We start from the raw sequence: 26,508 nt of genomic DNA on the forward strand, positions 1-26,508 counted from the left end.
AATCTTGCTCTCTAGGGATGTTCCTCTAATCATTATACCTTCAAAAACATACTTATAAACTGACTGTGACATTTCTGGTTCTCCAGAACAACTGAATGGTGTTGTATAAATGAAAGGTTCTCTTTCGGCTGTGATATAGATATTCATTGAGTAGGCCCTACTACCCCCTAGTAACCATGGCATTAAACTGCCAATCAACAGCTCCAAGCAAGCAGAGGTGTTTGGCTACCAACAGCAAGGGGAGGGAGCTCAACATCTGTCAGGATATTAAAAATAATGTTTTATAATACTCCCTGTTTGTGGTCTTGCTCTATAACGCTGGTTTACCTCACACTGGACGTCTGCCAGCCCTTCAATTTGGACTGTATAGCAGACAAAAGCATGTAGGAAATGGAGCCGTACTGTGGGGAAGTGGGAGCTGGGGTGGTTATCAGGGAATGAAAGTGAGAGGCATGCAGCACGCAAGCCAGGAAATGTTTTACGTACTCCAGGCCAAGAGAGGCTGTACTATCTCAGTGTAGATTTTTATGAGTGAAAAGACAGCCCATTACTGTAATCAAGGCTTGGACTGTTCCTATTTGAAAGGCAGACTGCTTTGTTTTCACTGATACTCGCTTTTAACATCTTGAGTTCAAGGATCCAGTACAAGTGTAAACAGGCATCAATATTACCTCAGGGCTCAAAACAATTTACAGTTCCTGATCAAGGCTGATGCAGTGTGGAAAATTACCAGTCTTCATTTCCAATTCACGGCTATTACAGGAAAAATATTTTTTATTTCTTGTGGGAAACAGACTTACTTGTTTGGAATATCTTTTTTATTATCCTATCTTTTCTCCGTCTCTGTTACGTTACTCCAGTTGAACTGGAGGGAGGGAGGACCAACTAGGCTGGAACTGCATCACAGCATAAAATTATTATTATGCATATTTTTAGAATACCCTCTGGAGCAATGAGGTACAATATACCATTGTTCAAAAATAAATCGTAGAACAGGTCAATGTGGTAATCTGTGTGAGCGACTTCCTTTACTATCACTATGTAAGATTTAATTTAGTAGTTAAATTTTTTTAATACACACAAAACTGTTCTGCAGCCACAATTATAAAAAAAGAAAAACTATAATTTTTTTAAGAACAGGGTAGTTAGCTGCACATTTATAGGGGGCAGGTTCTTCCCTGTGGGCTTCAGCACCCCGCCATTAGGCTCAAATGGGGGTCAGAAGCCCTGTATGAGACCGTTTAGTACCAATTTCTTCCATGGCTTCTTGCACACTAGGAACTGGATCAAGATTTCCTTAGACGCATTTTGTGTGAGACTCTTACAAAGGAGACTTTCATTCTGTCAATCCAAACTGGATTTGAACCTGGTTCCCAAAGGTGAAAGGGCAATTTTTAATCATGTACACTACCCTGACCCTAGCAAACATCTCTTAAACTAGAGCTGGTAATTTTTGACATGACGGATGCTGAAGTGAATAAATATCTTGTTAAAAGTCTTGTTAAATAAGTTTCTGAGATTTATTGTCACAGTACTTACATGTTAATTATATTTATTAATGATATTGCCTTAAATGTTCCTTTTTTTGTGCAGTGGGAAGCAGAGTGAGTCGAGAGTTAATGTACACACGGGACAAACTGGGCGAAGAGACAATCTTCACTACACAGATGCTAATTCAAACCTCAAAGAAAGAAGGGGAAAATATCCTTACTCAGGAGGCGTTGCTTCAGCACCTCATTGCCGGGCTAGCAGCCAGCAAAGTACAAGTCTCGCTATATGGAAAGTAAGAAAATTGCTCCCATTACTTATTGACATGAAGTTTGGGTTTCTGGTGGGCAGAGGAGGCAGGGCAAGTGTGAAACACACTTCTGTTGCAAGGTCATCGACCTGAAATGTTAACTGTTTCTCTCTCCACAGATGCTGTCATGCCTGTTGAGTATTTCCAGCATTTTCTGCTTTTATTGCGAAATGCACTCGCTAGCCTAGGTTTCAGGTCCGGAATATTTTAACTCCCAGACCTCATTTCAAATATTGCCAATGCACTTCCCGTGCCTTCTTAGCAGGAAAAGGGTGCACAGCGGCTGGCAGCAGATAAGTATCAGGCAGCCAAGGGCCACATGCCATCTTCCAGGTATATGGCAGGAGTTTTGGGAGGGCCTGGCTTCTCGTGGCCCCACAAAAAAACTGTTTTCACTACTTGGAGGGCCTCTTTGTCCTTTCATCAACTGCTGACCTGCTTCAACATGACATCATAGGACCCCGATTAGGATTTATGCATGAGGCTCTAGCCACACACTGGGCACCTATCTACTGCTAAACCCAGCGGTGTTAAAGTTGGCAAATGGTACCAATGGAATAGGAAATGGAGCCGGTCAATTTTAACTGCTCGCCCGTCCATTTCCGCACACCCAGCAGGGAGACGTAATATGATGGCCCCTTCCTATGGGTTGTGGTGGGATGGTCAATCTGCTATCACCCATTTCACACTGCTGCTGGAGTTGGAAATTCTCTGGACAGGAGGTTGGCAGGTAGCCCAGTCTCAGGCTTTTGCTCTTCATCTGCCTGATTTCATAGGGTGAGGGTGCTGTTCCTCCCTCTCAATCATTCTTTCTTGTCTTCACTCAGTATCTGATGACACAAGTGAAAACCTGTCTTGCTTACCTATATTTTTGGGGGGGAAAGGGTCATCTACAGAACATTTAATTTAAATTTCTAGCAGTACAATGTTCAGACATCCACAGTTGTAAATAAATGTATATGTGCTTGCACTCAGTAATTAGCATCACTGGCTCCGTCAGTGTACTGTTCAACCAGGTCATTGCCCTTTAACCTTTCTTTCAGGTCCTGGGATTTAAACAAAATCTGTTACAAATCTGGAGTGCCTATCATTGAGAATGGAATGATTGAGCGAGTGAGTATGACAGAAATTATAATTTGTTATCTCAAGGATGTCCCTTTACTCTCAGAAGTTTTTTGTTTTTATTCATAGTTCTTAGAGAATTTCCTGGTGATCATCAAAATGAGTGATATCAGTGCTGGAGAACCGTTCTTTATCCACTGAGTTTCAGCATTACAGTCCTGATATACAATGATTTTTCCTCTGCTGTATCCCAAAAGTGTGCCTTAAGCCTTTGTTGTTCCCTGAATCGACAACAACTTTGAAGTAAAGTTGGTACAGTTCGATTTAGTTGAGTCATTTCCATCAAGAGGCAACTCAGAGTGATGGTTTAACAGTGGAGTACCATGTGTTATGGCCTTCTAACATAAGGCGACAAAATATTCCAGAATCCAGTTTGCTGGAACTGTATTTAGATTGTGCACCTATTAGAGCTAAAATAGAGAGAACTCTCAACCGTCACCATCCAGTACCTTGTCCAAATGACCGATATTCATATATCAACTTTGGTAATGAGTATTGACAGACTGTATGGTCACAGGGCACATTAAAGGTGAACTCAATCCTGTCCCCATCCAAACATCCTCACATAGCTCTACTTCCAGCAGAGGTCACTGGATAAGAGTCAAGGATGGAAGCTATAACTCATTTTTGCTGCCCTAACTTTTGCTGAGGTCAATTATAGCAGTCCTTCAACCACCCTGTCTAAAATTGCCTAATTTAGCACAGACTGGAGGTCAGCCAGGGCCTACCTTGTCTGTGTAGTTGAGCTACTCACTAGATAAGCTTGCTGAACCATTGGGAAAGCCATTTAATCTCTAAACAATATTAGCAAGGCCCATAAATCTCTACTATTTACCCAGAGCACTTTATTAAAGGGCCTGTGCCCTCGCACCCATACCTTACGACGAGCAATCTGTTTTGAAACACAAAATTGCTTCTATATTATTTATTATATTGTAGGGTGAAAGGGTTAATTTAGTATGGTGAAGAGGGTGGAGGGGAATGCAGATTTTGTTTTTAAAAAATGCTCCCATGTGGAGATGCTGACATAATATGACACTATGCTATGCGTACAATGGAACTTCCATGTTGCTGTCAGGGTTTCAAAGCCAGCTAGTATGATTGAGATGCAGAGGCAGAAGGCTGATGACAGGCTGCCCTGATTTATGGCTAGCTAATGGTTTTGGAGTTCAATGTGGTCTCTGCCAACATAGCCTGTATATGCTCCAGCGGAAGAGGATGTTTGGCACACACTGTCATTAATTATCTCCTCTGTTTTCTGTTCTTCCTCCTCCCCACACCCCGCCCCCCCCACACTCCACAGACTCACACACATCACCACAAATTATTAAGCATCAATCCAGCGCTGACCACAATGGGTATTGTAGTTTATTAAGATCAGAAATCCTCTTGTTAAAATTTCGAGATTAGTACTTCGCAGTGTCTTTTCATATGTAAAAGCATTAGATTTTTTTTAAATGTAAGAATTATGATAGATCATTGTGGCTTGTTATGCCCAAGTTTGACACTCAGCCATATAGATTTGGCCAAATTCAAGACACATATGAAAGTGCTGTTGAGATGTCTCTATTTTTTCAGTTAAGCATCATAATTTGTCAGTTTGTCATTTGCTATGACATTTCTAATCTGTTATTTAACCCCGTGGTATATTGTATTTTAGTATTCCTTCTCTTCCATGTCTAGTCCCATACAAGGATGAATTCTTTTCAGAGCCCTTCGCCATTGGAAACAAACGAGGAGCTGTGTCTGTGTGAGAATGAGGTGCAATGTGGGAAGATCCAGGTCTTGTCACCTAGCTAAAAGGGCAGCTCATTCACACCAGAATAAGGACTAGAAGTTAAAAAGCAGAAATTGTCGATTACAGGCACAGGCATCAAACTCAGTAGTGGACTATATTAAAGATTGTGCCAGAGAACGTTTGAGAATTTGAAAGGATCTCACATAGGGTGTACCATCAGATTACGGGAATGTCAGGAGGCAGTCCCCCACATTTCCACTGATACAGCAACAGCGGAAAATTGGGCGGTGCATTTTGTCTTCTAGGTCTTTTCAGAGTGACTGCCTCCTGATTTGAAAGCAAAAGAGGATAGTGACATATAGAGGAAATCATTACAAAAGGGCGGCACAGTGGCGCAGTGGTTAGCACCGCAGCCTCACAGCTCCAGCGACCCGGGTTCAATTCTGGGTACTGCCTGTGTGGAATTTGCAAGTTTTCCCTGTGTCTGTGTGGGTTTCCTCCGGGTGCTCCGGTTTCCTCCCACAGCCAAAAGACTTGCAGGTTGATAGGTGAATTGGCCATTAATAATTGCCATTAGTATAGGTAGGTGGTAGGGGAATATAGGGACAGGTAAGGATGTGGTAGGAATATGGAATTAGTGTAGGATTAGTATAAATGGGTGGTTGATGGTCGGCACAGACTCGTTGAGCCGAAGGGCCTGTTTCAGTGCTGTATCTCTAAACTAAACATAAACAAAAGAAAGACCGGTATTCTACCATTTTCAGTCAGTAATGGAATTGCACTCCATTGCACTGATAGATTTGTTATTCACCAATTCCTTGGTGGTGATGCAGGAGTGAGTAGTTGTCCTTATTTACATCCTTTTGGCTAAGTGCCTGCCCAAAGTGAGTGTAAAGAGGCAGCTATCTCGCTGCCGAAGGGCGGTGATTGTACACAGGTAAGTTACAGTGTGGGTGGGGGTGCTGTTGGGTGCAGGTTTGAGAGGGCCTCATGGATGAGAAGTGAGGAGTCCTTATGCGGCTTGGAGTAGCATACCTGCTCCAAGCTGGCCCTACAGAGATAAGTTTAAAACTTACCCTTTAGGGCTTTCGCTTCTTCTGTCATAAATAATTCTGTGAAAAAACCAGCTTCCCAAATGGCTGTGGGTAAATGCACCACTTAACGTGTTACTGAGCCCTAAGCTAACAAAGACAGTCAAATGTTTAATCCCTGGCTGATATTGAGTTAGTTGATCTCGACCAGGGTGGTGCTAAAGATACTACAATTGGCTTTAGCAAGCCTGGTCGAAGGTAGGGAAAATCAGTCAATGATGATCATTGTACAGTGACAGTTGCTGGATGGGCATTTCCTTGGGTGAGGATAGGATCAGGTTCAGCAGTGATGGATCTTATGATTGAATGACCTGTTGACATTTCACAGTCCAGGACCACAGGTGAACAATAATTATTTGGGGTGAGACACAGAAGGATTACCATTGCTTTGGAAATGTATTCCTTTGCATGAGACATCCTGGAAAAACCTGAGTCATGAAGCATAAACCTTCCCCCAAATCTCAGTCTTCAGCTACTGAGATTTGTTTTAGCACTGGGGTAGCACTATGACATTTTATTAAGTCAATTTTTTCCAGTCTTTGCAATTGAGTGAAAGACTTGAAAGCCAGTAAAGGGGATTACATCATCATAAACCAAAGATGTCAATGTACACACCAACATTTATGGACAGTAACTTGCCCTTCCCCCTTCCGCCAATCACTAAAAATACTTCTCCTTGACAGTCGACCCCAAATTAATGAAAATCAGCAGTCAAAATAAGACTAAATCAATTGTTTTCTCCCAATTTTTCTGCTTTTATTGCCTTATGGTAAAAAATGTAATAATATGTGCTTACTTGCTTTCCCTCCACCCTCTAGATGATTGAGAAGCTTTTTCCCTGTGTTATTCTAACTCCCCTGGATTGTTTCTGGGATGGTGCCAAGCTTCAAGGAGGTTCTGCTTACCTACCGTAAGTACGACTGTGTTAATTATTATGTTTCTGGGGTTTTAGGGATTGGTTCTCTAAAAATGACACACTGGACGTTTCTCCCAAGTTTTTGGTCTGAATTAAAGTGGTGAGAGGCTGAACAATGGCTTGCATTCTTCCCCTGTGATGTGGTTACTTGTCAGGCGGAGCAGAGAGACCCATGGGAATTCTTTGTCAACAGACGGTAACTGAAGTTATTCTCATGCTAATCTGAACCTTATTGCTCCAAGTTGCCCAACAAATAAAATGTACACATTATTCATGCCACGGGCCCTATTTAAAAAAATGCCTGAGAAGAAAAAGGCCCTCTTTCGATTAAAATCAGCTCACTTGACAGCATTCCATTCTTGAAAGATTTTTCACAGCTTTTTTTTTGTGTTTTCTCTGTGGTGTTAAACTGACTCTGACTCTTATTCTGTCAAATGCATTTTTTAAAAAATCACTGCGTACAGGTGACATTTTCAATATTTAGCATCTTTTGAGTTTGTTCCTCTCTCCCTCCAAACCACAGGATTTACCCCAATTCTCTCCACCCCACCCCCCCCCCCTCCCCTTCATTGCCGAAGGTTAGTTTGTGTGTGCCGTCAGCTTCCGCTTCAGTTCAGCCAGTTTGAGAACGCGAGAAAGAGAGAGAGAGAGTGAGAAAGAAGGAGAACAAAGAATGGCAATCTATTCTCAAAAGTGGAAAAACAAAAGGACTTGAGCAGGCTCACTCAAGCAAGGAATAGGAGATAAAGGAGCCTCTCTTTGGTTGCAGTAGAAGGGGTTGCTGGTATGTGGGAATCAGAAAGAGCTTGCTTCATGCACTGCCTTGCTCATGAATTATTGGAGTGTCATTCTGCCAGAGTTGGACTTTTTATCCCCCTCTGTCTTCTATTTGAGATGTCCTGTACACTCGAGTCTCTCTTTCCGACAGATTCTTTTTCTAACTTTGCTTGGAAAAAAAAATCAAAATCATGGGCAAGCTTTATTTATGCGAAACCAATTGAAAAGCAGACTTAAAAAGAAAACTGATAAAAATAAGGCCGTACCGATATTCAAAGAACATTTTAATCATTTCATTTGGGATAGTTGGAGCTCTGGTTTCTGCTTGGGTGGTGCTTTTTAAACTCAGGCGATACCATTAAGATGACAGCAAAATCTTATTTTGTGTTAAGTGAGTGTCCGCAAAAACAGTTTTTTCAAATGCCCTTTCTGGACATACGGCCAATGCTGAAACATCAAGTTACTGATGATCAGTAGTATTTCATTGTCATGTGTCATAGATTCTTTGCAAGACCACTTGGCTAATAGTTCTCACAGAAAAAGGGACAGTACTTCGGAATTCAATTCCCAAAACGCCCATAAACATCACAGAATCCCATGCAATAAAACAGAGCTTGACTTATTCAGTTGTCCTGTTTATTTGCTACTAAACCTTAAACCTGTGGTGATGATGTCAGAGATTGTCACTTCTCTTGTGCAGACATCACCACGCATTAAGGAGCTGAAGTCTGCCACCAGTTAGCATCTGCTGACAGCCACTGGCAGCAGAGAAATGCAGTAAAACACCTCTCTCTCTAAATATCTCTCTGCCTTCATTTCTTTTAATATATAGTTTATATTTAAGATATTAAATGAAAGCAGATGGTAAAGAGCAAGTTTAAGATTGTGACTTGATCTAGTTGTTAGATGATAGTTTGAAAGGTTTTGAATGTCACCCCTTTATTTTGCACACTTTATGCTTAAAGTACTAGCATAAATCACTGTGCAGTGTGGGTATTCTATAGCTCATCAAAGTAACATTTTATATTATTTACCTGAGTCACCCAAGCATCTTAGCTTATTTAACTGTTACAGAAAGGCTTTAAAAAACAGACAATAGGTTGACTTAATTCTCCCCACCCCCTCCCACCCCACTTCCAGTATAGTAACTAAGAGAGACCTGACAGTTCTGAAGAACTTTATTAGGTCTTGTCGAAATGGAGCGAGGCAGTCTGGGGAGGAGGGTGTGAAGTCCAGATAGGAACCTCTTCTATCCTGCCTCCCTGAGTCCAGTTTTCCACTCAGATCCCAAATGGTGATGAGCTGGCAGCAGTGGGTATTGAAATGCACTGAAATGAGAAGAAAGAGAGAGGGAAAAAAAGACACTCTTTGTGGTGGCGGGGGAAAACCGTACAAAAGAATATTTTACAGATGAAGAGATTAATGATTTAATGTGGCTGAGAAGAGAGCTGTTACATGGAGAGTGGGAGGAGGAACGAGCACAATGGGGGAGGGGGAGAGACACAATCAAGAGTGGCAGTCAGCGTTGGAGACTGCAAGGCTCTGTTTTTGGGGTGTAATCTGATTATTTAGAGGAAAGACATTTAATGAAATATTAATTTGATCGGGCCTGACACATATCCTGGATATGTGCAGGTGGAGAGTGCTTGCTGAAGGAAAATGGGTTGATTGAAATGTCACCTAATAGCAGCAGAGTTTGAGATCTTAAACAGGAGGACACTAATCCATCCTTAAAGAAGCACTAACGGTGGGAAAAGGATTCTGATATTTTGCCACATCGGATATCAAAATGCTTTATAAATTGATTTTTTTCTGGTGTCCAGCTAATTGTCATGCATCTACTACCTTCTGTAGGGTGATATTGTGCTTTGTGAAATGTTAGCTCATCGCTATGAAATCCCTCTGTCAACTATTTTAACAGAATTTAAAATACTGGATAGGGCATATTCATACAAGCACATCAATACATTTGCTTACAAATATTGAATGATGTGATATGGCTCCATTGATGTTTTATTTGTGTTTATATTAAGATTAATTTTTGGTTTTGTTATACTTCACTTCTAGATTTTTGATTAGTTTAGTTTTCCAGTGCTTTCATCGCTTAATGCTCCAGTGAGCCATTTGCCCTATTTCCTTAAACATAAAGCCTGCAGACAGAAAAGCCCACAGGTGTAAGGCAGCCTTTTAAAGCCACAGTGTTCCCCTCATTTGCAGGTTGCTTCTTATCACAGTTTAGTCAGTTCTTCAGTTACCGAGCTTACTTCACTAACTATCCTAATAACGTCAAGTCAGAACAGGAGGAGAGGGTCTCTTCCCCTCGTTCACTGCAGGAATTTAAAATGACCCAGGACAAACCACACACCAGTAATATCAAGACATTTGAGAGTTCCCCAGTAATTGTCATGTCTCACTGCACAAAGTTAAGAAATACGAGTGGGCACCGCGGCCTGATCAGGCTTTCCCTCACTTTGTTCCTCCATAATAGGATAATACATGGTCTTTTACTCTGCATCTGGCAATGATATAAGCTTAAAAGACAAGATACTGCAATGGGTAAGTGTTGTCAATAGGAAGTACTTACCCGTAGACCACCTCTATGTGTTTTGTAATATTTTTGGGGGGAATTAGAAATGAGAAAAGAATATTTGCATTTTTAAGAGCATTTGTATTTGTGGGGTTCCCCGATTTATTCACCCACTGTCTGTAAAGGCTGGGGCAGGTGTGATAGAGTGGCATGAGATTTTGGACAGTATCCATGACAACAGTGTGTCTAGTGTCTTTAGGAAATGAGTGTGTACTGGTTCCTTTTAGGGTAAACAGTTCCCATTGACAGAAGTTACCTGCCAAGTAACCTTCCCAGCTAATACTAGCATTGGAAGAGTGAAATAGCTGAAGCATACAGCGATCAGAAGAACTTGGTGACATGGGGGGAGATTTTTCTGTTTACTGTTTGTAGCCAAGTTATACATGCATTCTTCATCCATGTGTTTTTGATTTCACTACAAGTAGTGGACACAGGACACATCCTGCACAGTAACTTACACAGATATTATCACTTCCATAAAGAGGGAGTTTGTCATCAGTAGCCCCCTTTATAAATTGAACAGTTAAAAAGATTTATGATTGTCAGTGTATTTCTTTCTGCAATGTCTATTTTTGGGCAGTAGATATTTTTTATTCAAACAGTAACTGGGATAACATCAATGGAATTGACTTGGAGTAGCTCCTGATTTAGACAGTAGGGAAATAATGAATTAACACCCACAGTTAAAATGACAACAGATAAAACAAAAAATAGAGAGGTTCCCCAGGTTAATGATAATACATCTCCCTCATACTGTCTCACTTTGTAACTCTAACACACACCCACCGTCTCAATGATTGACAGTATAAATAGCACTATCCCACATAAAAATCAACAAATGGACAGAAAAATGATTTTGAAGAGGTCTTGATGATGAAACATCTCAATTAAAAGAGATCCTTGATAAATAACATCTGCTTGGTTATATTGAAAAAACTTCAAAAAGCAATGTTAACAGAATTTTTGAACAAACGTGACACACAGGGCCCTGTTCTTTGCAGACAGAAAGAATATGTACAAACATTGCGCCTGTTTCAGCTGAACAAAATAAGTGACAGCCATTCGCTGGTTCATTCCTCAGGGCACTGCCTTGAACAATCAGAGTCAAGCTGCCTGGTTTAAATTTTAAACAAAGCTTGGCAGTTAACTGTCAGTCACTGTAAACGGGTGCAATTACCATGGCAATGCCTCTACCAATCAGAGTTCACTTGCTAACCAATCAGCACTCCCTTTTCATGCAGTATAAGTTGTTGTTTTCCCTTACATTGGTTATTCTTGCGATTGTCCTGATGAGTGCAAGATGAAAAGCTTCGACAACATGTCTCTATTTTCAGCAACAGTCATCACTCTAGAATTGGCCTTTATAGCCACTCCAGGCGCTGCTTCACAAACCACTGACCGCTTCCAGGCGCTTACCCATTGTCTCTTGAGACAAGGAGGCCAAAGAAGAATCATGGTTTTCATTGTTCCATTCACTTTGTGGATGCTGGTATACTTCCACTCACATAGCATGCCAGCCTTTACTGATACCCTAGGTCACACTGGAGCAGAGGAGTGTGAGCTCCTGGGGTCCTCACCCTTCCTCTTCCATCTGACCATTATCCTGCCCCATACAAGGCAATAAGGAGACTCCCAGACTTGGCAGAGACCCAGTGCAACCAGGTTTGCAACATTTTCTGTGGGGAATCTGCTGGTCTCCTGCTAGAACTGTGGTGGGAGACCAGTAGAACCCCTAAGGCATTTTAAATCCACGCTCACTAGTGAGGGTAGATATTGGTTCAGTGATGCTTCTTCTCAGGTGAAAAACATAGTGATATGATGATTACTGTTATTGCACTTTTGCAATATTTGTAATACTGCGTTCTAAAAAATGTAATTATTTTTTTCTCTTTGATTTGTCCTTTGTGAAACTCAGTGCAGCACTCCATCTACTGGCTTTTATAAGAACCATCTAAGTTGACTTTGGCAGTGAAGACTGGATTTTGAACTTTTAACCCATTGGTTGAGCATGCAACAAATTGCCTATGAGCTGTCCCATTTAACTTGAGTGAAGACGTTAGGAGAGTTCAACCTGTATAGTAATTTTAAAAAAACATTGCAGAGTTGCTTCCTCAGCCTGTTTCCAGACTACCTGTTACATACTACTCCAGATTTGTACATCAGTGATAATCAGTTGGAGCTGGGGGGATCAGAGCAAAAATAAACAATTTGTGGATTACTTTTCTTTCAACAGAGGAAAACCAGATATTCAATGGATGAACCTCGACCCTGTGCAGCTCCTGGATGAACTGGGGCAGTTTACATCTTTGGAGGGATTCAGGGAGATGCTTGATAAGGCCCAAGTAGGACATGCTTACATGGATAGACCTTGCTTACAACCACTTGACAATGAGTGCCCTTCGACTGCCCGAAACAAAAAATCACTGGAGGTAAGCCCTTTGGTATTTTATTTCTGTACTTTTGGCCTCTAGGTAAATTTTGGTCTTTAGCACTTCCAACACTGAGCTTCACGTGCCGAGAGTAAGACAGGAAATTGGGCAAACCCCTAGTGCACAAAGCAGTACAAATGCAAAGTTTCTATAGTTTCTAACAGTTAGGGCCTGTGTACTTTTTAGTTGCAGAGGACCCCAGTATTCAGCATGAATTCCTTATTCATTTCAGGAGTTATATTAAGAGACCAGATGAATTATGTTGAATATTACTGCCATTTCACTTATTGGTCCTGAGTTTTTGAATCAAGGCAAGACTGATAGAGTGGAAATCTCTTCTCTCTGACAATGCTACTGTTTGAAAGAGTCTAAACCTAGTGTCTTGTGGATGTGGGTCCACAGACAAATATGCAAAACTGGCAGTTGCAGGTAATGTTGTCCCTTCTGCTTCATTCATCCACTGCATTAAATGCTTGGTGAAGGCTCCCACAAGAAGTATGGGCACAGGCAAGTGTGACTATCCAGAGTCAGGGTCCACTCAGATCAAGGTGGCCCTCTGTATGTAAGTTACTAGTAAAGGCACCAAGTAACTACTTACATTTTTCAGAGAACTAGTAGTACCTCTCTTCTCAATGAACCCTATTTGAAATTAGAGCCTGTTGCTTGAACAATTAAAGGTCACAGAAATGTAACCAAATGTAAATTAGCATATTTTTTATGTTGTTGCAGGCTCCTAATATTCCCACAGAATTAACTGGAGGCTGCCATGGATTCTCAAAGAAGTTCATGCATTGGCAAGAGGAGCTGATTTTAGGCGGTGTGAAGAAAAATTCCCAGAACGTCCTACTGAGGTAAGGCAAGAGGGAGAAGAAAAATAAAGGAGTTAGAATTGGCCTAACTGGTGCAATTAGGTAGAATACTGAGGCCATGATTTAAATCATGTCAGATTGATGATATGAAAGTCTCTTTTCTCTCTTAAGACACCAGTCAGTACAACAGCGATAAACTACATGGGGTTTTCCTGATCGTTCGCTGTAACTTTGGCAGACGAGCTGCAGAAACACCCACAAAACCAGGGTAAATGCAATTTTATCAGGGTATCCGTGGTTCTCCTGCCAAAGTTACATTGGGTGATCAGGAAACCCCGCCCCCACCTTCCTGCCCACCCCCTCACCACAGAACTTTACCTCCCAATGAGTTTAAGAGGGCACTGGCCATTTCCAAGTAGTCTTCAGCCTGCATTAGAAAACCATCCCTAATTGGGTGGAAACTAACCCACTGGGGACTTAGCCAGAAAGGCTACAAGAGGAGCTAGAGTGAGAAAAACATGTGTCACAATGGGGAAGCAGGTGATATTCTTTTGAAATTGCAGGGTAAGGTATAGCATTTCTGGAATGCTTGAAGGTCCTTTGACTTGCAGACAACCTGTCCTATAATTAATCTGGAGCAACAAGTACAGGATGTTAAGAGGTGTGCAAGATGGATGCCCTTTTGGAATACCAGCATTCTGATCGACAGAAACATGGCTCTCTGTCTGCACAATGAAACCCAGACTTCTGTCACAAGCCAGTTACATAGTGCCTCAGATTGCAGGATGACTGCCAACCTTATCATCCAGAGAAGGATGTGTGTTTTACAAATGAGGGTGAAAATACGTGCTTACCATGCTGAGGGTGTTTCAGGGCAGCGCAGTCACAGCTGACAGGTATTGATTGATCGGATCTGATGCTAGGGCATTGCACCTATGTTGACGACATCCTAAAGAACATTCAGATTGAAAACTAGCTGACTAGAAATAACCAACTGGTTGTCTCATTACACAAACACAGAATTATTATTTTTATTAACGTGGGCTTGCTTTGTTTTGGTTCTAAGTGGTTTTGAAAGGGTTAAAGCCTAGATCAGGCTGATTTGCCTTCCAATAACCACATTGCAAAGGAATTCCTTGCAAGGGCAATCAGTGCTGCCCTTTGACCTGAACTCTGGAGTAGCCAGCTGCAGTAAGTGGATGGTCATATAATCCTGTCTCTTACATCACTCTTTCATTCTTAAAGAGATTCTCACCATCAGGTCCCTTTTAAGGAAGGAGGTTCTGTTCACTGGAACCCCTGTTAAAGAAGGAGCCTCACCATTAGGAATCATTTTAAAGAAAAGGATCTCATCAAAAGGATTCCCTTTTAAAGAGGCTGTCTCAGCACATAGATTCCTTTTAAAAAATCAAACCATTTCTAAGAATTATCATTAACTTCAATATCCTTCTGCCTCTTTATTTCTGAATGCCGATAAATGTCATTAGAAGAACCATGGTAAAGAGGAGGTACAGAGCCTGCCAACATGCAGGAGCTAAATTGATATTAGTAAAGACGGATGGCCTGAAATTCCAGGATTCCTATTCTAATACCAGACAGTATGCAGAGCGGAAATTCTGGCTGCCCGTCCCCAAAGATGTGAGATCCATCTGAAATTGCGGGAATAGAGTAATCTGTACAGTCAGCACACTGGTACCTGTAAAAGGGCTTCAGCAGCACTCATCCCAATTTGCCTCATATGTTTCTCTGCCTGAGATTTTGCCAGGTTCCCGGACTGAAGAAAAGGAGCTTCTTATAAAAGTCTTCAGCTCCAATGGGAGCCTTTTGCTCGTGGAGGAAAAGTTTTGATCCCTTCTGCAATTGAGAAAGGTTATTGATCCCCTCTGGGATTGAGAAAGGCTATTGATCCCCTCATTGATAGCTTTGAATCTTGCAACTGTAGTCATGTCAGTTCAGCTACCTCACATTGTGGTGTTCAGGAATTCTTCTGAGCAAGTCTCCACTTAAATACCAAAGCAAAATTCAGCAGATTCTGGAAATCTTAGATAAAAACAGAAAATGCTGGAAATACTCAGCAGGTTCGGTAGTATCAGCAGAGAAGAACAGAGTTCCGCTGAGTATTTCCAGCCTGATCCGCTGCGTATTTCCAGCATTTTCTGTTTTTATTTCACTTAAATACCATCTGTGCTTAGTATTATAACAGTTATATTTATCATACAGAAATACAATGGAGGATGGCAAGGATATTAAAATAATATTAAAGATAATATAACACCCTTTAATTAAAACATTTATTATCGTGCTAGTGAAACTCTCACTTTAAGAACAGCTGTCACCTTTACGGTAATGCTAATTATAATTATCCAAAATAATGCTGTTTCCATTATTCATAAATGGAAATATTTCTTTTTAATGGAGTGAGGGCAAGTTTAGTTGTGCAGTGACATAGAATGTAAAAATGTCTGTAAAACATTGTGTCAGTGGTGATCGTTTACTAGTTTGCAGCTGTTGGCGTAATCAATCACGTGAGTTTCTCTCTTCCCAGACTAATCAAGTCCTTTCCAGGGTTACCATTTTACACCTTCCCGCAATCTCTTCGAAAAAAGGCACAGGTAGAAATTGGCAGCTGAGCTCCCTATATAACACCATGACTACCTGGAGAGTAATGTGTAGAACTGAATAGAAAGAAACCTAAAGATAGGAGAAAGTAACACCGACCATTTCAAATTATAATAAGGAAATACTTGAAAACATTCGAAAAATGAATGGAATGTTATACAATCCCAGTATTTTGCTCCTGGTTTTACTATTTAAAATCAATCTAAAATGAATGGGATTACAACAAAGTTGGTCCTTTGGTCAGAAACATGACCTGGGAAATTTCTATGGATGTGGTACAATCCCTTTAAATAGGCCGTGAACAACTTGGAAACATTACTTTGTGATATGATTTATGATATCTTAGTTTTACCCTTTGAGTTACGACTGTCAATGTGCCAACCAATAGGCTGCCCAGTAGCTGAATGCACAAACTGAATTTGCACCTGTGACTCCACTCCTGTGAAGTCTCCCTTATGGAACTGCCAGCAAATTATGATAATATTCAGGTGTTGGGGTGGGGGTCCTACTGGCCTGACCACACACCATTGCCCAAGGGTAATATAGGTTACCTGACCTAAGTCTAAAGTTTCAGGCTCAGCATATGAGAATGTGACTAAATGACATATAAAAGAAGCCACGGTAGACCAGTGAGAACAGGGACTTGTAGAAACCCTGAGCTTGTTGAGAAGAAGAAATCCAATTTTTGGTTTTCAATGTGAAGGAGGAATCTTTTAACTTTCCAAAGCAGACACATCAATCTTCCCTAAAATATTCTGTCTATCCACAGACAAATCAGAGACTCTAATGAGTCTCTCCTTTCTCCTAATTTGTTTTCTTTGCCAGTTTTTTTCTGCTCCCCTTCCCTCCCTGCTAGAGTGCAGCTACGGGGCCAACAGATGCTCTCCAATATCTCCTCCAAGTGGTCATTACTCATGTGTTCGCCCTGATAATGAATGTCAGTCACCTAGTCAACTGTGATTCTACTGGATAGCAATCAGGCACTGGCTGCATTTCCCACCATGGCCCATCATTGTTGAGACTAATTGTAGTTTGCCTATTACTATCCAGGCTGAGATTTACTAACTCACAGGCTTCCCTAGTAGGCATACCTCTTTTACTCATTGCATAAACTCACTGAACCATTTGCAGGTTTCACAATGAACCTTCAACAAGGCTACTAATTTTTTAATTATTTGAAATTTACTTTTAGTTTTTCCCCTCCTGTCCTGATTGATATTGGCGTATAGTTCCACAGGAATTAACAACTCTCCAGTACATCGGCCAAGCAGCAAATCTTCATATATGAGTGTCAACAGGCTGTTTGACTATGGAGAGTATCACAGCCAAGCCCAATCCTGCCCTAACCTGATAGCCACACTTCTAGCAGGGGATCATGAATAGGATCAAGAATAGGAAGCGTAGTTGATTTCTCCCCTTCCTAGCCCAGGAGCACTAAGGCCAGCTGCATGACTTCTATTTCTATCCTCGTTGATAGTGGCTAGCTCAGTACAGAACGTGTGGGACATCTGGTTTAGTACTTTACTTACAAATCCATCAGGGAATGTGTTTTTTTTAACATATTTGATTGTTCTCTCTTCTTGATTTCCCACACCATATAACCTGAGCAGAGAGGGCAAGGCAGGCAACCCATGCTTAGATCTTTATCCCTCTATAACTGAAAACTACAGGATGAGTGAAAGCATCCATGCAGGTGACTCTTCACCGAGTTTTTTTTCCCATCCTGTGTGGAAGCATGTTGACAGCTCTATCCCTCCCTGAATGCCACAGAACTCAGTGAGTGCATAGTATATCATGTTGGAGCTCCAGTACACTGTTCCTACAAAATGCAGTACGATCGCTTGACCGTGAGGACAAGCTGCCTCTGAAATAAAGCTTATATCATCATTATTAATGGAGAAATAATATAAACCCACTCTCTCCCCAATGATATGGTCTTCATTTTAAACATTCTCTGATGTACTGTGACCTTAGATAGACTAGCTTTGTGGCTTTTCTCCTCATTACAGCAATGACTACACTTCAAAAGTACTTCATTAGCTGTGAAAGCACTTTGCGACATCCTGAGGCCATGAAAGGCGCTATAGAAATGCAAGTCTTTCTTTTTATATGTTTGTTAAATATACATTTTGTTTGCCCCTTTCCTTACTGAAGTGCTGAAGCTCTCCAGACCATGTATCTACTGATGAGCCCAAAGCAACTTTATGAACATTTCAAGGATGATTATGAAATCCACGATATCAACTGGAACCAGGAAAAGGCAACGACTATTCTGGAAAGCTGGCAGCGGAAATTTGTAGAGGTATTCTTCGATGTGTTCTTTCCTTTTTTTTGGAGTAATCCATGAAAGGGATTGATGCTACATAGTGGGGGCGATGAAATATGAAATTGATTCCACAAGTAAAGAAGTTATCTGCTTGGAGGGAAGGCGCAGGTAGCAGCTGAAGCAGCTGAATGAGTGGTCTCAATCTTAGTGATAGTGGTCAGCGCAGTTCAGTTCATCATTTCACTGGCAGTTTCTAATTTTTTGAAATCATTGGCCTCAGTTGTAACTGATCAGTACTGACCAGTATATGGATAAATTTTAATATTATAAATGGACTGGTTATTGCCCTTAACTGGCTTTAACTGGATAACTGTAAAGATGCTAAGGATAACCGCATGAGAACTGTGCATCGTTCACCAGCACTTTGACACATCTTCACCCAGAATGTTGGTTTTGGGTTGAGAGCAATGAATGTGACAATATAAAAACATTGTAACATGCTTTTTATAGTAAGTGCTGAGCAGCTCATCAGAAGGAAGTTCTGAGCAGTTATTTAATAAACTGTTTAAATGTCAATGATGATTAACCATTTCTGCTCAGCAGTGCAGCGCACCATGGATCATAGATCAACAGCACACATCAGGGATTGCTGTCTCTATATTGCTCAGTCAGTTACAGTGATCATTTTGGCTACTGGCCAAACCAATGGCATAATAAGATTCCATTGTTCTAGTAGACAGTGTGTGTGTGGCTGTAATTTAATCTTAGGATTTATATGATATCCGTAAAGAACTGAAACATTGCTTTTAAGGACTCCCTAGACTAAATTATAGACAGCTATTACTCATTACCACCCATCCAGTGGTCTATATGTAATTTTGTGTCAGAAGAGTTAAATACGTAACAGAAATATTACATATACAAAGTATGAACATTTGCTTTTTAAGGAAGTCAAGAGTGTGTAGATGAAGGGATGTGTTTGTAGACATGGATTTTAAAAAGATGTTTGATAAGGTGACATATCAGAGGCATGTTATAATTAAGGCACATGGTATTAAAGGGAATGTCATGGAGAGAGATAGGGGAGTAAACAGATTTATTTTAGATTGGCAGGATGTGGGTAATGATGTGCCCCAGGGATCTGCTGAAAATTTTTTGTTTTCCATTTATATAAATGACTTGGACAAAGAATAATTACAGTGAAGTTTGCCAATGGTACTAAATTAGGGGGCATGGCAAACAGTGAGGGACATTGCAGGAGGATGTCAACAGGTGACTGGTCCAGTTCAACGCAAATAAATGTGAAGTATTACATTTTGGGAAAATACAGTGAAAGGAAATATACACCAAATATTAAGATTTTTAACAAATTGGAGGAACAGAGAAATCTAGAGGTGGTTCCTCTTAATGGTGGAGATCTTTCTCAGAGCCCATCCTTCACACAGTATGAGTCCCAGAGAGGAAACTGGGCCAGGGTTAGGGTGTGAGTGGAAGACCCTCCATCCCTCCTGGCACAGATTTGGGGAAATCCAGCTCAGAGAATCAGTAGAAACACAAGTGGCTAGTGAGACAGAAACTGTAAAATCGTTTAAATGGAATTGGATGCCTATTGGAAAAGAAACAATGTAAAATGATACAGGGAAAAGATCACTAACTGGCATCAGAGTAGATAGCTTCAGTTGAGGTGTGATGGGTCAACTAGCCTCCTCCTCTGCAGTAGTTTCTATGAACATCTCTCAGCTGCTTCTTGATTTCAGGGGGAGGATGCTGCAGCACTGGAGAGGTTATTATGATGCCATAAAGAGTGGTTGGTTCCATTTGAATACAACAAAAGGCTTCTTTAATGCCCTTACTAGGACTAGTTTGGATTTTGTGTCATTGAGAAACCTAGTCGAGAAGCCATGGCCCACAGGACTGGACACCACCACAACTGAAAATATAGAAGTTCCCCAGCAGCCTAATGATCATATGTGTGATGAGGTGAAAATCAGAAGGTTTGAGTTTTAATTCCCAATCTGTGCTAAGTTACCTGGCTTGAGCCAGGACACAACAAAAAATGCACATTTGTAATAACTTCCACATGATGAAACATTGCAAGATGTTTTCCTGGGAGATCTGGAGGTACGAGCAGGAAGACGGAGAGAACTTAGAGGAAGTGACCAAAGGCATGGTCAAAAAGGGCAGGTTTTGCAGCAGCTTTTGAAAGTTGAGAGAGGGGTAGCAAAGCACAAGAACTTGGGCAGAGAATTCCAAAGTGCAGTGGCATGGTGCCTGAAGGGTCTGTCAACAATGATAAAGTGAAGGGGGGAGGGTTTTACATAGTAAACTGAAGTCATAGTAGTGGAGAATGTATGCTGGGACATTGGCCTTTGTGCCCTTCAGTTAGGACTGCAAAGGGGTCAGCCAAGGTTTTCCATTCCTGATTCCTATTCGAATGATCTCTGCTGAAAAGTGTATAAGTATGTACAATGGTGAGGACAGAATTGTATTTGGTTATAATGCCCTCCACAGTGTAATAGTTTCCTGGCACTCACTGTCAGGGCTCACACATGACCATTTGGGCAAGGTACCACAGGGCTGCTCATTGAAAGGAACTGTATTCAGACACACAGTGCCTTCAAAAGAAAATTCCCCAAAAAGAGAAAGGCAGATGAAAGAAATCAATAAGCAGTAGTTGGATAGATGCCAAACTTAGGCTCAAAACGCATAGAGCAAACTGGTCCTTATGCATAAATTGGGTTTTATTGGAGTTATTCTTAATGTGTGGACTTTTATCAGTTTAAAATGTGGTGCACTGGATGCCATGTCAGCCTATATCAGAAACACTTCAAATCACCAGGTGTTGACCTTTATCATTAGTTGTACTGTGCACAATGTTTATATAGAGCACACTAAAAGTAGGTGTTAGTACTGAGAGTACAAGATCAAACTAACACGTTGGCTCAGTGTAATAAACGCTGCCAAGTGAGCTTCAGGGTTTAATTTCTATGGGAAAATACTTTAAGGATTTTTTAATAATAAGTAAAACAAACATGCTTTCTCCTTTTTTTCCTCAATTGGATTCATTCCAGTGTGTGCGGGAGAATTGTTTCTGTAAATGCTGGAATTACTTATCAGGCTGATTTCCATCAGTCTGCAGCTGTATTGTACAAGGAGTCAGATTCTGGGCTTCTGACAGATGGAGAGTTATAGGAACAAGCTGTTTGGTGATAACTGACACCCAGATGCTGATTGCAAGAAGACCTGAGGCCTATGAAGCGCCTGCTTGGAAAGGGAATTGGGTTGTGAAGGGATGAATAACAAACGTGGAAGATGTTTCACTGAATCCCAAGGTTGTAGTCCCTTTGGCTGTGGCAGCTTAGGTGGTGAATGACAGGAACTTTGCTGTGCTCTAGAGACCATGTGATCTCACCTGACCTTTGACCATAATGATCTTTGGCATCCGCAATCATTATTCTAAGCTGTCAAGACTCAAAAATAGTGTATTTTATCAAAATACATGTTTAAAAGGAGCACCCCAAGAAAAGGAAAAGATCACTGAGATGGATTGTCAAATTTGGATTCGGATTAAACCTTGTCAAATGAATTGAATAGTTTCAAAACATACCTCAAGTTTATGTTTCCTTTTTTGACAGGACATGATAATCGAGTAAACCAGAGAAAGCTCCACAGGAATACAGAATTCTCTAATTTACTTTTAAAGTTCTAGATTCAAATTCAAACTTTCAAAAACTTTTTGCTCCAATTGAAAACACCTAATGAGATTTGCAATAAACCTTTCAGTGCTCTATATGCTGTTTTCATTTAAGCATACTACAGATGTAGGTTTTTTACTGAGTTATTCAGTCTCCTGGATACTTAATGCTTTACTTTTTCCCCTTAGCTTACTTGTTTTATTCAAGACCAGGCACCAAGCCATTGCAAGTGGATCTCTTGAGCAAACACAAAAAGGTGAACAAGACTGGCCCAAGGAAGACACTTCAGTCAATTTTTTGTCTCCCAACAGCACAGTTGAGACTGGAAACTCAGTGGAGTGGAGTGGAATAAATAACCCGACACTGGTATTCCAAAGTGCTAATTCACAGTGTCAAGCCTTAAATGCAGCCTTTTTAACTGAAGGAATCCATGAATATTTGTTCTCAACATTTTCCAAGCTGTGCTGTTGGAACAAATGCATCAGGAGAGTGCAATTGCCTGGAGTCGTGATTCCTAACAATATTAGTGAGAGATCAGATCAGAAAGATTGATTCTTTAAAAGAATTGTAAGATTAATTTGGACATTTGGAACATGACTCTTCTTCACAGTTCTATTGTTATTAAAAACTAGAAGTCACCATCAGTACCCTTGATAAACAAACAACTGGTTTCCACGATGGTTTAGTGAGTGAATGGAATGTGCAGTGTGTTCCTGAGCCATGTAGAACAGGAAGTTGCCCAAGTTGATGATCCATAGTCTGTTTTGAGCTAGCAATGCCACCCAAGGCAGCAAATGCCATAAAGAGCCCCATTGACCACTTGTGAGAAAATGTTGGCCAAAATGTTGGTACCGTAGCACGGTGGTTATCTTGTTTTTTTATTCATTCATGGGATGAGAGCATCGCTGGCAATGCCAGCATTTTTGCCCATCCCTAATTGCCCTTGAGAAGGTGGTGGTGAGCCACCTTCTTGAACTGCTGCAGTCCTTGTGGTGTAGATACACCCACAGTGCTGGTAGGAAGGGAGTTCCAGGATTTTGACCCAGCAACGGGGAAGGAATGGCGATATAGTTCCAAGTCAGGGTGGTGAGTGACTTGGAGGGGAACTTGCAGGTGGCATAACCTGGACCATTAATCCAGAGGCCTAGACTAATGATCTGGAGACATGAGTTCAAATCCCACCACGGCAGCTGGGGAATTTAAATTGGTTAATTAAATAAATCTGGAATTAAAAGCTAGCTTCAGTAATGGTGACCATGAAACTACCAGATTGTTGTAAAAACCCACCTGGTTCACCATTGTCCTTTCGGGAAGGAAATCTGCTGTCCTTACCTGGTCTGGCCTGTACGTGACTCCAGACCCACATCAATGTGGTTGACTCTTAACCGCCCTCTGAAATGGCCTAGCAAACCATTCAGTTCTATTCAAGGTGGTGTCTCACCAACACCTGCTCAAAGGCAATTAGGAATGTGCAATAAATGCTGGCCTTTCCAGCGCCACCCACATCCCATGAACAAATTAAAAAAGGCCGTTCCTTCATCCTCACCCAGTGTCCACACATAGACATCTTTCAGCTTGAGTCTTTGCATTACAATCAGTAGTGGGAATCTTGGCTGATTTTTGCCCTCCTTCGAACCCAGAACATTGAGGTCAATTGGAACATATCAACTCCTACCCTGAAATAGATCAACCAACTCATCACAGGCCAGAAATCAAATCTGAGGCCTTCTAATGCATATGGCTTAGTTGCACACTTCTTTTACTAACTGATCCTCAGGGAAGCCCTGACTGAGCAATTGTAAGTCTTTGAATTTTAGAGAATTTTCTTCACTACCAAATGAAGGTCCTAAAACATTTGTTTCAAACATTTTTTAATGTACGTGTCAGAATGATGCAATAATACTGCTATTTAATTTTTTCTTGTAGGTAGCGCACCAGACTGTGCCTCAGAATTCCTCCCAAAATATCCACGCCTTTTCCACGACCACCCTTAATGACATCATGAAGTCTTTTTCCGATGTCAGTGCTATTCGAGTTGCTGGAGGGTACTTGCTAATGGTGAGCATGTTTTTACTCCTAGATATCTGTTTAGAGTTAACATCAACTCTGAATGTAATGCTATCAAAAACAAAATAAAATATACAGGCACAGGGTGTACAGCTTTGTGGAAACCCAGCTTTCACTCCTGTAACCTCAGACTGATGTTGTTAGGAGAATAATCAACAATGGCAATAACTGTGTTTATCTATAGGATATAATGCATATGCTGAAAGTGTTGCAAGGCAAAAGCACATTGAACAGTTCAGAAGAGATCATTAGCCATTTATCAACATCATCTGAACCATCAGATTTGTTACATTCTTAACATGCAGTCTAATCTGAGGTGAGAGTCATAGTCATAGAGTCATACAGCACAGAAACAGGCCCTTCGGCCCATCGTGTCTGTGCCAGCCATACAGCACCCAACTATTCTAATACCATATTCCTGCACTTGGCCCGTAGCCATGTATGCTATGGCATTTCAAGTGCTAATCTAAATACTTCATAAATGTTGTGAGGGTTCCTGCCTCCACCACCTCTTCAGGCAGTGCGTTCCAGATTCCAACTACCCTTTGGGTGAAAAAATGTTTCCTCAAATCTCCCCTAAACCTCCTGCCCCTGACCCTAAATCTGTGCCCCCTGGTTCTTGACCTCTCCGCTAAGGGAAAAAGTTTCCTCCTATCTAACCTATCAATGCCCCTCATAACCTTGTACACCTCAATCATGTCCCCCCTCAGCCTTCTCTGCTCCAAGGAAAACAACCCTAGCCTTTTCAGTCTCTCTTCTTAGCTGAAATGCTCCAGCCCAGGTAACATCCTGGTGAATCTCCCCTGCACCCGCTCCAGTGCAATCACATCCTTCCTATAGTGTGGTGACCAGAACTGTACACAGTAATCCAGCTGTGGCCTAACTAGTGTTTTATATAGCTCCATCATAACCTCCCTGCTCTTATATTCTATGCCTCGACTAATAAAGGCAAGTATCCCATATGCTTTCCTAACCACCTTATCTACCTGTGCTGCTGCCTTCAGTGATCTATGGACAAGTACACCAAGGTCCTTCTGACTTTCTGTACTTCCTAGGGTCCTACCATCCATTGTGTATTCCTTTGCCTTGTTAGTCCTCCCAAAATGCATGACCTCACTCTTGACATCAAGGCAGCATTTGACAGAGTATGGCATCAAGGAGCCCCAGACAAATTGAAGTCAATGGGAATCGGGGGAAAACTCTCCACTGGTTGGTGTCATACCTAGCACAAAGGAAGATATTTGTGGTTGTTGGAAGTCAATCATCTCAGCCCAGGACATTGCAGCAGGCGTTCCTCAGGGTAGTGTCCTAGGCCCAATCATCTTCAGCTACTTCATCAATGACCTTCCCTCCATCATAAGGTCAGAAGTGGGGATGTTTGCTGATGATTGTATGATGTTCAGTATGATTCGCAATTCCTCAGATACTGAAGCAGTCCAAAGCAGTTGTGTCACTGGACTAGTAACCAGAGGCCCAGGCTAATTCTCTGGGGCCATGGGTTGAAATCCCACCATGGCAGATGGTGAAATTTGAATTCAATTAATAAAATCTGGAATTAAAAAGCTAGGAAACCATAGTCAATTGTTGTAAAAACCCAACTGGTTCACTAACGACCTTTAGGGAAGGAAATCTGCCATCCTCACCTGGTCTGGCCTACATGTGACTCCAGACCCACAGCAATGTGGTTGACTCTTAAATGCCCTCTAAAATAGCCATTCAGTTCAAGGGCAATTGGGGGTGTGCAATAAATGCTGACCTAGCATTTAAAAAAACAAGATATGGACAACATTCAGGCTTGGGCTGGTAAGTGGCAAGTAACATTTGCCCCACACAAATGCCAAGCAATGACAATCTCCAACAAGAGATAATCTCCCCTTGTCGTTCAACAGCATTACCATCACTGAATCCCCCACTATCAACATCCTGGAGGTTACCATTGAACAGAAACTGAACTGGAGCAGCCACATAAATACTGTGGCTGCAAGAGGAGATCAGAGGCTGGGAATTCTGTGGTGTGAAACCTACCTTTTGACTCCCCAGTGCCTGTCCACCATCTACAAGGCACAAGTCAGGAGCATGAAGGAATACTCTCCAGTTGCCTAGATAAGTGCAACTCCAACAACGCTCAGGAAGCTCGACACATCCAGGCCAAAGTGGCCCGCTTGATTGGCACCTCATCAACCACCTTTCACTGTTTCAACCACCAACACACAGAGGCAGCAGTGTGTAACATATACATGCTGCACTGCAGAAACTCACCACGCCACCTTCGACAGCACCTTCCAAACCCACAACCTCTTCCACCTGCAAGGACAAGGGCAGCAGGCGCATGGGAACAACGCCATCTGCAAGTTCCCCTCCAAGCCACACACCAGCCTGTCTTGGAACTATATCGCCATCCCTTCACTGTCGCTGGATCAGAATCCTAGAACTCCCTCCCAAACAGCACTGTTGATGTACCCACAAAAGAAGGACTGCAGTGGTTCAAGAAGGCAGCTCACCACTACCTTCTCAAGGGCAATTAGGGATGGGCAACAAATGCTGGCCTTGCCAGGGGTGCCCTCATGCCATAAAATGAATAAAAATAAATTTAC

General features: G+C 41.6%; 1 protein-coding gene across 2 annotated transcripts in view; it reads left to right on the forward strand.

The window, feature by feature from the left end:
- ptch2 (patched 2) overlaps positions 1-26,508 on the forward strand; it is a 120,570-nt gene that overhangs the window by 41,115 nt on the left and 52,947 nt on the right. For both annotated transcript variants that reach the window (XM_068036983.1, XM_068036984.1), the window contains exons 3-9: positions 1,594-1,783; positions 2,842-2,911; positions 6,568-6,659; positions 12,263-12,458; positions 13,188-13,309; positions 18,041-18,188; positions 23,774-23,905. In XM_068036983.1, the coding sequence (XP_067893084.1) occupies positions 1,594-1,783; positions 2,842-2,911; positions 6,568-6,659; positions 12,263-12,458; positions 13,188-13,309; positions 18,041-18,188; positions 23,774-23,905 (950 nt within the window). The remainder of the gene's footprint in view (positions 1-1,593; positions 1,784-2,841; positions 2,912-6,567; positions 6,660-12,262; positions 12,459-13,187; positions 13,310-18,040; positions 18,189-23,773; positions 23,906-26,508) is intronic.

This window comes from Heterodontus francisci, chromosome 8 (assembly GCF_036365525.1).
Source record: "Heterodontus francisci isolate sHetFra1 chromosome 8, sHetFra1.hap1, whole genome shotgun sequence".
Classification (NCBI taxonomy): domain Eukaryota; kingdom Metazoa; phylum Chordata; class Chondrichthyes; order Heterodontiformes; family Heterodontidae; genus Heterodontus; species Heterodontus francisci.